The sequence below is a fragment of the Balearica regulorum genome, chromosome 1 (genome assembly GCF_011004875.1).
Source record: "Balearica regulorum gibbericeps isolate bBalReg1 chromosome 1, bBalReg1.pri, whole genome shotgun sequence".
Classification (NCBI taxonomy): Eukaryota; Metazoa; Chordata; class Aves; order Gruiformes; family Gruidae; genus Balearica; species Balearica regulorum.
In genome coordinates, this window is record NC_046184.1 from 89,181,182 (window position 1) to 89,197,201 (window position 16,020).

At 47.9% G+C, this 16,020-nt stretch overlaps 1 protein-coding gene across 1 annotated transcript in view; it reads right to left on the reverse strand.

Annotated features, from left to right (window-relative positions):
* Positions 1-13,176, reverse strand: part of VANGL1 (VANGL planar cell polarity protein 1) — a 46,412-nt gene extending 33,236 nt beyond the window's left edge. Inside the window, exons 1-4 of the mRNA XM_075765210.1 lie at positions 13,066-13,176; positions 4,710-4,755; positions 4,473-4,560; positions 2,569-2,695 (exon numbers count right to left, since the gene is read on the reverse strand). Of these exons, the coding sequence (XP_075621325.1) occupies positions 2,569-2,695; positions 4,473-4,555 (210 nt within the window). The 5' untranslated portion in view covers positions 4,556-4,560; positions 4,710-4,755; positions 13,066-13,176. The remainder of the gene's footprint in view (positions 1-2,568; positions 2,696-4,472; positions 4,561-4,709; positions 4,756-13,065) is intronic.
* Between the last annotated feature and the right edge of the window lie 2,844 nt (positions 13,177-16,020).

The window sequence follows — 16,020 nt, forward strand, 5'->3', positions numbered from 1 at the left end:
AAACAACAGCAACTTGTCCAAACCAGTGACTATAAACATTAGTTGTTAAAAACTGTGTAACTGTAGAACAGGTAGCTCAGCTTGCTATGCCACTCAGTGTACCCCAGAGGTTCCTCTTCCAGCACACTTAATAATATCACATAACTCTTGGAAACTGCAGTAATCGTCAGTTCCCATGTGCAGGGCAAGGACTAGCACTCCTCCAGCCCACAAATTCTGCGGTGCAAGTGCGCCACAGAAGCACCTGGAAGGGAAATTTTCATTTCAGTGTTTCAAGGCAGTTGTTGTTGTTGCACAATCAAAAACACATTCACACATTATTTTTTCCATCCATAACAGAAGCAACCACACTTCCAGCAAGTTCCACCACTTCATTTTCTTTTATTCTCTACAGTAGCGCTGCCCTCAATAGCTGACATCCTAATAAAAGTTTAGTTAAACCAACAAATCACAGGTGGTCACAGAGGATATTTTCAGGTATGGGGGTCTAAGTTTAGAGGATCCTAGACTACCAAGTAGCTCTGGTATTAGAGTCCAGGACATTATCAGAAGCCGCTCAGCCAGCAAAGAAGCTTACCTGAAATAGTGTCGCCATATAGTCAAGCTTCAGATGACATTACATTTTCTGCAAGTCTCATTTCTTCCCTAGCTAATATCAGAGGACTTCTGCAAGGCAGTTCTCCCATCCCATGATGCCTCCAATTGCTCCTTCCCAGTGCTGGCACAGCCAAAGTTACGCTGACATGTATGGATTTGACTCACAGCTGCTGCTGGAGTGACTCATGCACACGAAGACTCCTGATGCTTCCCACAAACACACAAATAGTGATAATGCACGCGCTTTGTTGCTTGGCACCTGGCAGGCACCTTTGTAGCTGCAACGCTCATTCAGAAGCATGCGTTTTGCTCTTCTTCCTACCCTCCTGAGTGTATCTTCCTGCAGCCTCTGTCATTAATAGGATTTACACCTTCCCCCACACTTCTGCAGCTACACATTCCAATCAAAACATTTTGTTTTAAAGAAACAGGCATAATTTTAAACCTCTATTCCCTTTTAAAGAGTTAGAGGGAAGAGGCTTCAAGAATCTTTGGGAAAGGAGTAGAGAGAGGTAACATGACTACTTTGAACTACTCCAGGGATTTAACTTCTAACGCACTCCAAGACATGAATGCCTCCCATGCCTAGAGCAGTAGGGTTTTGAAACAGAACAACCGCAAACAGTCAGCATCTTGAATTAATATGAGGGTTTGAGTCACTTCTCACCAAAACAGAGGCCTCAGAAGAGATATCTAAGTTGTTGTACGTCCTGAAAGGCAGCATAATCCCATAACATTTCCCTCTTCGCCAGTGTCTCCAGTAAAGCAATCTAAGTATTTCAACTATTTTATGCTTATGCTCTGCATAGTTTCCTCCAGAGCTGAGGAACTGTGCAGAAGGGAGAAGGGACAGACACACCACAGCAGCTTAAGGCTATAGCCCAGAAGACAAGAAGCAACCCTAGTCTCAGTCTATCCCTTATAACAGCTCTTCTCACTTTAAGTGGCACAAGCAAAAAACCATGCAGTTATGTGGAAATACGAGCCTAAATCTCTAGTGGTACAAAGTTGCTGGACCCAACCCAGGGCACCCTGCTCCCTTGGAGAAAGCCTTGCTCATGCATCAACTTATTTTGCTTTATTTCACATTGAGGAGGTCTACATGAATACAAGGGCTTAAGAATGCATCAGCACCTTTAGATCCATTTGAATTAATAGCTGTGACTCGTGAAAACAAGCATCTGATTACAAAATAGGTGAGCCCACCTGTAGCTACATGAATAGTGTTATAAGTACTACCACAGACAGTTTGGGTGGAAACTGGGCATCAATTTTTTTTTTTTTTTTTTTTTTTAAAAGGGCAGAGTTGGAGCCCCACAGCCACGGATTAACACACCCCAAATCTGGCCCAGGAGGCACTGAAACATTCTGCATTCTACATCTTGCAGCATCAGCCATTCTTTGAAAATGAATATGCACCTTCACATCTACTGCTAGAGCAGAGAGAACACTGGATCCATCCTAGCTGCAATCTAAATCCAGCATATCCCATTCTTTATTTAACCCAGTGTTAACGTATTAGCTATCAGTGAGTTTGCCCTCCTTCCCAGCTATTTTGCATTAGTTTTACATTTCTTGCCTCCTTTCCCTACTCGGATTCTGGTCCTAATGTGCTTTACATGATTACCTAGAACAAATCCTGCTTAAAACCAGAAGTGCACATACAGGTGAAAGGGCTGACCTGAAAAAAGTACAGTGAGATGATGGAAACAGATGTTTCTATAGAGCTTGGCAGCCAAATTAGTGCCGCAGGAGTAGTCACATCAGCGCTGGTACTGTCAAAAACAGTGGTCTCAGAAAAAGACTAAACTGATTGAGACCTTGGCTTTATGCGTGAATAAAGGGTACCCATAAGTTGTGATTCTTTACTAACAGCAGGCAAGCAACACTTTTTTTCTTGCTCACGTGCAGGTAAGTCATATGCTCTGTTCCAGAAACCACATTCCACATCTGCTTTCACTCCCTCCTTACCTGGCCCTCCTCTGCCCGAGAGGCATCGTTCCCAAGCAGCGGCTCTGCAGGAGGTGTCTGGATAGTGACGGACTTCTCAGACCGACTGCCATCTTTGCTTCGCGGCGATTTGTGCCTGTCCCGACTCCTTTTCCAAACAGAGCAAGAGGAGAACAACGTTACCAGATAGTTTCTGGAGCAAGGCCTGGAATCCTCTACACCTCTACCTGCAGCAGGTGCCCTAAGCATTAGGTCGTAGTCATGCTTGCCCATCTCTTGATCAATATTGACTCAATCTGTGACAAAACACGCTTTGGAAGAGGTGGAAAGAGACCTTGCCCAGAGCAACCTACAGCCTGGTGCTGGGTCAGTCTACCCTCTCAGTGACTGGAGAAGGGACCAAAGGGTACAGGGGTACATCCCCACCAGCTCATCTTCTCTTAAAACAACTTCTGCCAGAGCTGCACTTGAAAGGGAAACTTGCACTCTCCAAACAACTGGCAACTCCATTAGGGATTAACTGGTCTACACAGCTTTCCACCTGCAAAAAAGTGTCTCATAGGGACATGTACTATTAACACAAGGAATTAATCAAGACAGCTTTAGTTCCTGCAACGTAGTGTCTCATGAATTAGGATCTTAATACTGTAGGACAATTGGTGAAGTTTATTGCCACTGGTTAACAACCCCCAGTTAACCTCTGACAAAGAGAGCAACAACATCAAGGGTACCAGCCTAGCGGTTACTTCTGGAGTACCCATGTAGACCTCAATGGCTTATCATATGAGAATGTTTCAAGATGAATTAAGCCCCACCAACATTTTCCTCCCCCTTCCTACCTGGACAGGAAAACAGCCTTTGCACCAGAGACCCTCACTGTGCTCAGGGACTGGCTTAAAGCTCAGGAGCATCCAGTGTCCCAGCTCTGCTCTCTTGGAATTACCAAAGCCCAAAGGTTTAATGGGATGAGACTTTTTCCTGTTGACAGTACGAGGCTCTACGATTTTTATGTTGTTTTGGGAAATCTGAAGGCATCTTTCCATATGGCAATCTAAGGTTAAAAAGGCAATCCATATTGGGGGTGGGGGTGTTAAAGAAGGGAGAAAAGGCAAACGAGATGTTTTACTCGATAATTGGACTGCGAGCAAAGACACTTCATTTCATGGAAGAATTCTTTTTCTAACCACACAGGATAGTTGCTTCTGAAATGCAAAATTATTTTCAACGAGCTTAGTTCCAAGTTCCAAAGACTGTAAGCGGCACACATTTTGCATGTAAAACTAATGATGATGCAGGAAAAAAAAAAAGAAAAAAAAAGGACGATGTTTCCAAGTAATCAGAAGTTTCAGAGCAAGATGGTTTTTGAGGCTGCTGAACTACCACAGAGAGGACTTGTTATTCAAGTTCAGAAAAGCCTGAGTTCTAATCCAATCAATGCTGATAAAGGACTTGTAGTAGACTCAAGTACCACTCAAATTCTATTAAAAAAACCCAACATACTAGACTGAGTAGCCAGGAGAATGGTGGGGAGAGATAGGAAACCTATTATTACACAATAAAGAAATGGCATGAGAAGAGAAAACAACTGACAATTATCACTTTAGGAAGTCTGACACATCTTGTCCCCAGAGACTCTACTCATTCCTTGCACTTTAAGACCAGAGTTAAGTGATCTTTTCCTTCTGCTGGTACTATCCCAATCTTTCTGGCCATACATGACCTCAGTGTGCATCCAACAGGTTGAATATTATTAAATTAGCAGCATTATTGCTTCCAGTCTCCTCAGTGGGTTCCTCGCAAGTACTCTCTACATGTATCTCCTCCAGAGCCGTGGCCCCACTGATTTCATTCTGGCTTACAATTTTTTTCCACAGGACACATCCTAACTTATAGCACTAAGTAATTAAACATAAACATTTCCTTACCCTTGTCTGTGGGCTTTTTTGGAGTGACCTGAGTAGTGGGAGTATCCCGAATATGTCGATTCTGTATCCATTGCAGCAGACATTGGATCTGCACAGAAGGGGCACAGATTTTACTTAGAAGACAAGTTCCTGGTGCTCCTGAGGTGGGGTCCGTGGTAAAAGTGCTTTCCTGGGTACTCTTTGCTTCCCAGTCATCAGTGAGGTCTGGTCCTCAGAGAGCAAGCGAGCTTCACTTACAAGGAATCCAGAGGGGAGGGAGGGTGCTCGGCTCCTCACAATCGACCTAAGGAAAGAGAAACGGGCATGGAAGTGCACTCTAAGCAAAGCAATATATCATTCCTGCCGCAGCAATTCCCTCACCCTCGCCACGTGTCACCACTCATCACGCTGTGCTGAATTCGCAAGCTTGTCCTGGCCGATATCTCTCTTTCTGGTCTAGTGAAATTCATGCATTTGTAGAGCTTTTAATAAACTGATAACATATCTCTGTTTTGCAAAGTCTAGCCCATTCATCTGAAAATCCAGAAGAAACAGCGTAAGTCACCTGGAAAAGACAGTGACTTGGAGAAGGCTCACCAGCCTGGATACAGAAATTCACCCCCAGAAAAAGTACCTGGCTCGACTTCCACACTCCCATCTCTTCACCTGTATAATGCGCAGCCCAAATCCCCCTATATACAGGGTATAATGCTGACGTTCTCATTCTGGGGGTAAGCGGTAGGGGGCAAGGGTGCCTTTCCTAGCAGACGTGCAGGACAGGATCAGACCACCATGTCTGAACCTGCTTTGTTTTCACAACTGCAAGGTGTGCCCATTTTACAAGCATTAATTACTATACAATCAATGGCACCATGAGCACCTCCCTTTCTTTGTAACCTCTGCCTCCAGAAGCTATTTTTGGCCTTGAAGAATTGAATTTTATTAAAAAATGTCTCTATATATACACATACTAATAACACTGGGGAGAGTTGATTAGAGATCACATCTAGCTTATATCGGCCAACATTTCTTACAACGTACTTCCATTTGGAACAGAAGCTCAAGTCCCATCCGTAAAGGGCAGAAGAGGGTCATGTTTTTTGGAACAGGAGCAAGGCGACATCAGAACAATTCCCAACAGTGGCATGTCAAAAAACCCTGAACCCTGCGGGGAAGAAAGGTAGACACCATCCCGCTTTCCAAACCCACATCCTGCATTAGGTGAGAAGAAAAAAGGAAAGGAGGGGGGAATTAATCACCGGTTTGGGGAAACGCACGCAAACGGTGAAGAGGTGCAGATGGAAGGGTTGCAGCTACGGACAGAGGTACATTGGCACAGCCCGGCATCTGGCACACAGGAGCACTCTCACATGCCTCCCGCCAACACAGGACTACAGCCATGCCGTACTTTTACACTGGGCAAAAGACAGCTTTAAAATTAAATTAGATCCCTCTGTTATTTTCTGCTCGCAGCAATTTTCAAAGCTGTTAGCAATAAAAGAGTCAACCAGTGCTTTCAGCCTTCTCCCTCCCCAAACACAGAGGGACAACAACAGAAGTCGGGCTCTATACTTGGCCAACTATTCTTTCCAGCCATAAGATTGCTCCACTAACACCTCCAGAAGAGCTCGTAAACGAGCAGAGAGCTCTACCACACACAAGCTGTGCCAAAAAACAAAGCCTCTTCTCCACAGGGTTCCTTGGCTGGTGGTGCAATCTGCAAGGAAGTAAAGAAGCGTTCCAGCTGCATCAGGAGCTGCAGGTATCTGTGCAACACTTGGGCTTGCCAGGGCTCTTGGAAATGAGAAGGTGGGGGTGGAACTTTTGTGTACAGGAATTCCCAGGCTCTAAATGCATACTGTGCCTCAAGAAAGCTCCTTAAAGGCAGCAGAGAATCTGGGAAGGACAAATAAGGATGGGAACATAAGGCCTAGTTTTGGGAGGAGAGGAACGAGGATGGATTTATATGCAGTGAAACACAAAGCCAAGGCACGGCATGGTTTGGAAAGTGGCATCATTACTATCACAAGAATGAAAATCCCCCAGACTGGGACACATGATGTTAACGTGCATTAACTCCCTGGACTTGCACACAGCCTGTAGCTTATGGCTCCAGCAATAAGCTGGAACTCATTAAAGCTGATTTTTACCTCTGTCCTGCTAGGCAACCATGTAAAAATCCTTCCTCTGTGTCTGTCCTTCTCTGACAGACCTGGGGGGGCACCACCCCCCACCTTCAAAAAGCGCTGTGATACCAACAGAGGAGATGGCTACACAAGACCTTGCAATCATTAGGCATTACAAACCAGAAACACCCTCAGTTGTACAAAAGGTGATAACAAGGCTTAAACCACTGTCTGTCTGTGATGTTACTGAGGTCCCTTTGAGAACATCCACTATCCTCACAAACACATACCACCACATTACAGGAATAGGAAAAGCAAGGAGAGCTGCCAGCATACATCAGTAAGGGTTACGCATTTTTCCTAGGCTTTTAGGAAAGTACCGACTCCTGGCCTCTCCTCTAACCACATAAAAGAATTTCCCCCAACTCCCAGATAGGACAATCAGAGCTGAGACAGGGACTGGGAAGAGAGCTTCTCTTCTGATCCCTCTCACCCCCAGCAGCACAGGGTCACACTCCTCTGGAGACACCAGGGAGCATTTCAGCAGGTAGAGCCTGCTGTGGAAATGGACAGGCTGCCTAGACAGGAACCATGAATGAGTAGTGCCCATCTGACGGTGGGTGAAGCAAAGCAGCGCTGGGCACCAGGCAGAGAAAGCAGACTCACGGGAAGACCAATACTGGAACGTCGGGCAGGTTGGATCATGCCAACTTTTGTTTTCTGTGTAAACAAGAGCGATGGCTTTGACACAGCTCTGTGAAAAGTCAACAAGGCGGCCCCCAAAAAACATTAAGTCTCCTAGATTGTTGTCAAAAGCAGTATGAAGAACCCGGGGACTCTGCACCATGTCCTTGCCCCAGCTGCAGGACACACCAGTGCCTAAATAGATCTTCCTGCCAAGGCAGTTACATGGCTGCCAGGAATGTATCTGCCCAACTTCAGCTGGAAAAAGCAGAAGACCAGTGGCTTTGCCTGGTGCCCAACCGAGGCTGATCATCAACAAGGCTTCCTGGATTTGGCCAGCATAGGACAGCCTGGGCTACTAGCTAGAGACCACTCCCAGCCTGAGCAGGATGAGATGAAGAAAGCGAGGAGGGAGGAGCACAGTCCAAACACACACTCCTCATAGCCAAGCCAAGCAGGTTACCTAACTTCTGGTCTACTTTACAGCAGGAAGCGGAACAGCCTTACCCAGAAAAGCTTCTGGAACTACTGAGGAAGAGGTAGGGAGGGGATCAAAAACAACTAACATGCTAAAATACATCGCCAGGTCGGAGATCTTTCAATGGCATAGACAGAAGTCAACCCTGGATTAGCCACCGCCCCAACAGTGCCCACCACTAGACCCTGAGCAAAGCTAGAGAAGACAAGCTGTACGCGTATCCTTCATGGATATGGTTGTGCTATACTAAGCACAGTCTTTAAACACCTCTGCTACTAAATCACTATTACTGATGATTCTTACCCTACCCCTCTGGGCAAGGACAACTGTGCTGCATAAAGAAGCAGCCCTGTCATTCACAAGTGTGAACTGAGAGCCCAATTTAGCTAACTGAAACAGCTTCACAAAAGATCATTACAGCTCACAGGGCTCCACTGAAGGCATGGTCTGTTTGCAGAGCTTCTGGCCTTGTGTGAAAGAAAGCTCCTTCGGCCCGAGAGTACAATTGCACTGCACTTCGGCATTGACAAGAAAGCTGGTGTAAGTAGCTTCCACCTCCACACCATGGTTCACCACTCTTGGTTGTGTCAACACAATTCTCAGCAAGCAAACAGCACTGCTGGAAAACAAAACAAAAAAATCCCTTTTCTCCCCTCTCGCCACGCTTTTGTCTTGGATCCTTTCCGTGACCTAGTTCACAGCGCAGCCCCAAACAGCAAAACCAACACCAGGGCGAATAGCAGCGCAAGTGAACAGCTATAGGGGAGATGGGAATGCCTCCTCTGCTCCAACCACTACAACTGCGTAACTGTACACCCAGCACTTTGCTTCCAGTAGGGCTGGCACTCTCACTTTGCCTTTCCCTTACTCACCAATGACAGAAGGATGCCAAGTACTAGATGGAAAACAATGCTAAGGAGGGCCAAAAGGAAATTTTGGGACCCTATTCTGGCAAGAAGGATGGCTGCATCCTGCATGACAGTGGAGAAATGTAGTTACCCATAAATACCACACAGATCACTGTAATTACAGTTTCTACGCAGCTATACAACTCATTGTAACTCCTTCTTTTCATATGCTCATAAATCTCCAAAAAGAGTTCTTTTGAATTGCTATTTTCCACGCTGTGAGCCCAATCCCATTGCCAGTGAATTTCACTTTGTGATCGTCTTCAAGGGAGCACAGTGTGGCTCCCAGCCCAAGGGAAATTTAAAAGAGCAAGTTACATCTTTAAATCAAAGAGGACAAACGCAAACAAGAGCACTCTTTTACATCCCCTGCTTTCCCGATGGATTTTTCCCTGTGAAGTTGAGGCAAATAACTCCAAAGCAGCTCAGCTTTGAAATCCTTGTCTGTACAGTTTCAATCCTATTCCGTCTAAAACTTGCAATAAATTAGAGTTGATTTGCCAGTCGGTTCACAAAGTTACGTATATGTGGAAGTGCCATCTGGAGCACAAGCAGCCACAAGCGTCCGTGAGGATGTGCGCACATTCGGCACCGTACGCTGTTGGCCTCACTTGTTAAACAGCACCAGCTGTCTATAGGGTAATGGATGCCCACGAGCTATCGCAAAGAGAAATCTTTTTTTTCTTCATTTAGTGAAACAAAGAGCTTTACAAATTAAACACGCAGAAGCCCAAAAGCTAAGCTATGGGATAGTGGTAGGGTTCAAGAGTAAAAATAATTAAAAGACGGCTAAGCAGTGAGGGAGCTTTCCAACTCTGGCCTTAACTTGGCTGCATGGTATGGCTACAATGTATTCCTATTATTCACTTCAGAAAAATGAGAAGTTACGTAATTTGCTATGTTCAACTGCCTCTATGGTAAGACCTATGAGCAATACCACAGGAACCTTTTGCTTTTGAATTTCCTGAGCAGGCCTCAATCCAGCAATTTGATCTGTAAGCACAGATATTCACCCATGCTAATCTACTCACAGAGCGAAGGCTTTTAGTTTTAACGGCCAATGAGCTTTAGGAAACAAGGCTTTTCCAAAAGCTATTTATTTTTGCATGTCATTAAATAAGGTTAATTTTGACTGTGTGTGTATGTGTGTGTGTATATATATATATAAACCAGGGCTTTTACTCTACGGTGGTGGCTCTTGATTTACAAACCCCTCCTCCTAAAAAAATGTTTAGTAGTCAACAAATTCAAGCCTTCTAGCAATAGTTTCCCTTTTCTTGTGCTTCTCAGAGGCTTCTTAGAAAGATTTCAGAGACCCCTGGGAATTTCCGGCCCCTAGGCTGAAAACCATTAGTCCGTGACATGGATATTTCAAAAAGAAAAGTAACTTGGTTTATTGAAGCAATCCACCTGCATGTTTAATCAGAACACGCAACACAGGTCTGAAAACATAGCGAGGCTGTTTCAATGGACAACAGAAATGTCCAGCCAAAACCATCACCCACGCAAGCAGGGCTTACTGCTGTAAGCCCCAGCCTCTTGCCTCCCTGCTACACAGCTGGAAGTTAGGAATTTCTCTGCACAGGACACATCAGTGAAGCACCTCCCTGGAGGATGTCCCTTGCCCGCTCCAAGAACCACATCTGCGCTGCCCATGTTTTTGAAGCACAACCAGCATTCAAGTCTATCATGCAAATTATACCTTGGCCACCAACCTGCCAGAGTGGTGAAAGCTTGCGCTTCCTCGCTCATGTGTCTCCCACGTTGCTAGACCTTCAGGTGCACCCCAGAGCCATGCAACATGGTAGAAGGTATTGCGGCCTCACCCTCATGATACTAGAGCACTTGGGACCATGCACAGGAACAGTTTTCCGTACTGATATTTAAAGCCCTACAGCCTTACTGAAACAAACAGGGGAGAGACTCTTGCAAGACTCTTCAGACTGTCTACCCAAGCAGGTAGTAACTCTACCTTATTTTCAAAGTTTAATTTTAGCCGTAGCACTTAGATAGCATTAAGGACTATAAACTATAGAAGGTTTCTCTACTGAAAGTGCACCCTCCTCCTTTAGGATACTGCGTGTCTTCCTGCATTTTCAATTTGAATTTAAAAAGAGAAAAAAGTTTACTGACCCTGATCAAATCCCCAGTACACAACATGGTGGGGTTCCACAGTATGGAGTCTCTCTCTGTCTCCCTCCTCCTGCTCAACCCTGAACAAGGCCAAGGCCATTCTGACCCTGCAAGGAGAAAGGGCAAGGGTGTTGACCCCTGAGGAAGTAACCACCATTATTTAATTTGACCCGAATCAGATAATTCTGAAGTAAAGGCTAATGAGAAATTAAAAGAAGTCATAAGATAGCTTTCACAAGGGTTCATTTTCTTCTTCCATCAACTCCCCAGTGACGGTACCAGATACTCGTAATGCTGCTCATGGCTTTTACAATTACTGTTTCCCACCAGCAGAAATGGACATCGCAGTTCTCTGCTCAGGCCTGCTTCTCAGGTCCCTGCGCAGCACAACACGCCCTAGAGCAGCAAAGCCACATTTCTGATATCATTCTTCGCTTCGGTTGTCAGACATGGGCTTGGAAGGCAGGCAGGCAGGCTACCACAACAATATGACGTGCAGTTCTGCTAGGACAACTGCAGTCATCTTGATAGCATTTTCTCAGTACAGTATCCCACCCTCCCGGTAACAGTAAGACCTCCCTAGGTGCACGTATCGATAAAATAAGGGCCACCAAACCCATTGCCACTACTAACCAAAACTTAAAAGGCCAGCAGCTCCCTGTGGTTGCTGCTGGCCAGTGACCATGGGCAGTTAGATACTTGCCTAGGTGGTTCTGACATAGGCTGGCAGCCTTCCGAAATTTCAACTCTTAGGGAGCATTCTTAATGGGAGGCTTTCTGTAAGACTCTATTCACCATTTATTTTTCAAAATTAACAAGTGAAATGATCACAGAGTCAACACTGGTCCCATAGTTGTAGTCAGCTATACAGCCAAACCCCAGAGGGGGAGAAGAGCCAAGCATGGTCAAAATTAAGCTCTTCAAAGATGGCAAAGCATTGCTGAAGCTCTTTTCTCCACAACTCTTCTCCTCAAAGTCAGGGTGCCCTGGTAATAAGCTCACAGGCAACGATACCACAGAATATACTCTGCAACATCCTAATTTGCTCTACAGCCAGGGTGACAATTTCTTAACTCTTTATAGCTGCAAAGATCTTGTGAGCAAGTCATTATTGACAAACCCAGGGCCAAAACCCCCCACTGCTTCAAACAGTCATGGAATTGCTAAGTCTGCCTCCCCAGACCAAAACCCTGCCATCAAGTCACTTATGCTTCCATGGACCATGCAGTCAAAGAGTTCAGCCCTTTGCATAAGAGAGTTAGTTTACAACCCTGACTGACAGTCTTCTAAACAAGAAAACAGCGCTGTTTCACAGCGGCTCTCCGAAGCGTGCCATTAGTGAAACCGAACAGCTAATGCAATAGCTTTGCCCTCTGTTGGGCGCGCTCAGAAGCGCTCAGGTATGCATCCCAGGCCAGCGCTGCCAAGGCGCAGAAGAAGACTCTCCTCTCGGCTGCTGTCGTCGGAGCAGATTTATCTCCAGCCATGTGAGCTTCCCTATGCCGTATCTTGCTGAATGGAAACAACCATTCAGTCCTGCGAGCCCGTGACTTTGGGCATCGCTTCAGCCACCAAACCCGCTTCTAAGCGGAGAAACGCGATGGTGTCCTCCCTTCCACTGGTAAGTGACCCCCCGTGCTACCCAACAGGATGAGCCCAGACATAAAGCAGCTTCTTTTATACGGCCTGGGCATCAGCAGAGCCTTCACACCGGCCTGAATTCACTCGTGCCGGTGTACTAACAGCGCACAGGTTCCCCCAAAGGCAAGGCTTGGCAGAGAAAGCGCTGCCCACCGTGAGAGGCTACACCTACGGTCCTCGCCGGCGTTTAAGGGTTTTACCCCGAGAAGTTGAGATCTCTCCCGCCCGCGGCACCGGAGCCGGGACCTACCGCTCCAGCGGCGCCGAGGCTGCCCGGCAGAGACCCGGCGGCCGCCCCCGCCCGCCGTCGCCCTCCGCCCAGCCACGGGAACCGGCCCCCAGCCGCCCCGGAAAGCGCCGGGCAGGGGGAGCGGGCACGCAGCCGGCACCACCGGAGCCCAGCCGGGCTCTCACCCCGCCACACCCCCGGCCGGGAACGGACCCCTGCCGCCAGGCGCGGGAGCCGAGGAGGCTGCCTCACCGCTGCTCCCGCCGCCCCGGCCCGGGCACCCCGGGACGGAGCGGCGGCGGGATCCCGACGGCGGGAGGGCGTGGTAGAGGGCAGCGCCACCGCCCCCCGCACCGCACCCGTCTCCGCACAGATAGATAGATAGACGGAAGGACAGACAGACTCACTAACTCACCTCCCTCCCGCGGCCGCCCCATGCCGCTCCCGGCACCGACCCGCCACCGTGCCGTGCCCCGCCGCCTTCCCCCGGCGGCGGCCGCCGTCGCTGCTGCCGCCGCTTTCCGCTTCCTGTGCCCGGCACCGCCCCGCACCCCCGTCCCTCCCTCGCCGGCAGCCGCACCGCCCCCGCACCGCCGGAGCCACCGCCCCCCGCGCCAGGCTTCGCTCCCCTCCCCGAGAAGCGGTCACCCTCACTCCCACTGGGACCCCAGCACCCTGCTCCCTAGCCTCCCACCGCCGGCAGACCCGGGCCCTGGCATCTCCCGGCCGGCCCTTGCTGCAGCCATACCTGGTGGGGGCCTGCGGCCAGGGACCGCTACTCGCCCCTTCGAGACCCGATTTCACCCTTTGAACCTCTCCCGGCAGCTCTGCCTCCTCTGCATCTCAGCTCATACGTGCTCCCGCAGCTCCTGCTGCTGCTCCTCTTTCCGAGACCTACCCGTCACTCCCTCCCTGCTCCCAGGTGCCCACCTCCTGAGCCCCACAGCCCCTCCAAAGCTGAGCCCTTCCCGCTCTCCAGCTCTCCACCCAGCCTTGCCCCTCACCTGCCCTTATGCCATCACGCTTTCCTCCAGCCGAAAGACCAGTGCCTTTGAGCTCGCCCATCCAGGACAACCACGTTCTTGGGTTTTCTCCAAGGCCAAATGTATTGCTAGGCACTGTAATGCCTAGCCTTCAGGACTGCTTGGTCTGTTCCTCCACCCGTAGCCTGTAGCTGCAGCGCACTTTGCCCCTGGTCACAAGAGGTCTGCAATGAGGAAGGACCTCCTGCCCCCCAGGGAGAAGGGTCTGGTTTGCCTGAAGCCTCTAACAGGCTGCCTGAAGCCTGCCTTAGGCACCAAATTCCTCACACCACTTGCTCGGGGCAGCTGGGAAGGAAACAGGCAGAGTTCCGTGTGCCGTGCAAGTCACCTTTTCTGTATTCAAATGTTGCTCCTTTTTCATTTCACCTTTGGGTTCTCTTACCCTTTAAAAATAGTTAAGTTTTTGGGCCATACAATGAACCAGCAGCACGATGAAAATCTAGACCTCCTAGATTCCAGCCCTGTGCTTTGAACTACTCAAGAACAATCCAGCCTACAAAGGGAACAAATGCAGAAGATGCTGAAGTTATTCCTATCAGTTTTTGTGTTGATTTATTGTGGCTGCTGTAGATTGCATCTTTTATTTCTCCCCTCCAATTTCCCCTCACTCTCTTTTTCCAAAATAATGCCATGGTTTTATTTGCAGTCCTTGCCCCCTACTCAACATCCGTACAACATGGAACGACTTTACAATGGAACAGTCAACCAGGAATTAGAAGAAACGTTTCCATATCACTCTGATTTGGTAGTTACATTACCTCCTGTTTTGCATGCTGTACATGCTTACCCAACCCCGTGACTGACTGGAAGAGACCGATATCAAGTGATAGGCTCCATCTTGTATTATGCATCAACATGTGTCTAAACATGCCCAAGGCCCAAGTACTCTGCTGCATTCCAGGCGATGGCCCTGCCCTGGAAAGCGTCCGACACCCTGCTGAAAGCCTGCTTCTCAGCCTGGCCGGCTGCTGATGGCTCCCCACAACTCCACTATCGCAACGGGGCTTGCTTCCTCCCAGCTCAGAGGTGGGGGAAACGTGGCAAAAGGCAACAGGCTAGAGTTTATGCAGGTCATGCATCTGGTGCAGAGGAGAGACTTGGTGTGAGGAGCAAGGTTTTTAGCTGTGCCCAGTGGGAAAGAGGACAAGGGGAGATGCTACCCTGCCTGAAAGGCTGCAGAAACTCGGGGGAAAACTTCAACAAGGGGACTTTTTCAAAGGCCTTTAACTGGACTTCTTTGAAAGCGACCAAGAAACTCCTTTGCTAAATCTGTATTTCTTCTATTATGCTGCCCCAGCAGCAGCTCAAGATTTAGAGGATTTCTAAATACTAGTGTCACGGTCTAGAGCAGCAGCACTTGTTGCAGTACCCACAGAAGGGAGACTGCCACGAGATCTAAGCTGGAGATGTATACAAACCTCAGAGAGGACCAGCACCCCGCTGGTGTAGATACCTGTCAGACCCAGCAGTGAGGCCCCCTTGCACCCAACTAGGTCAAGCTGTTACATGGAATATTGGCAAAGGAGGAATACGCTGAAGAGGGGCTCAGGGGCAGATGCTGGCACTGTGACACGTTTATCTTTCATCATCTGTTTAAACCGCTGAGACATGAGGAAATGTTTTGCGTGAGTCAAGCTACTTGTGTGGTAGGGTCATAGTTCAGAAATTTATAAAGTTGTATGCTCCTGTACACTACTGAATAGGTAAGATTAGAGGTTTGGGGTTTTTTTGGTTTTTTTTTTTTTTTTAGATTAGCCAGAACAGATCTCATAGATTCACAGGAGAATAGTTTAAGCTGGAATGGACTTCTGGTGATCATCTAGTCCAGTCTCCCCACTCAGAACAGGGTCAGCTACAGCCGGCTGCTCAGGGCTGTGCCAAGCTGGGCTTTGAGCATCTCCAAGGATGGAGAGTCCACAGCCTCCCTCTACAACCTGTTCCAGTGTTTGAACATCCTCACAGTAAAATTTTTTCTCACATTTAAATGGAATTTCATGTATTTCAGTTTGTACCTTTTCCCTCTTTTTCTTTCACTGGATACTACTGAGAAGAATCTGCCTCCATTTTTTTTTTACTCCCTTCCATCAGGTATTTATACACATCGATTCCCCCCTGAAACTTTTCAAGGCTAAAAAATCCCAGCTCTCCCAGCATCTCCTAGTATGTCAGATGTTCCAATCCCTGAATCATTTTAGTGGACCTAAGCTGGACTCACTCCAGTATGTCCATGTCAAACAAAGACGGTCTCTGGTCCAGAGTGTGCTCTGTCTGCATGTAATGCAAGACACTTTCACTGTTCAGTTCCCTTCTCTTTTGATCTTTTCCCA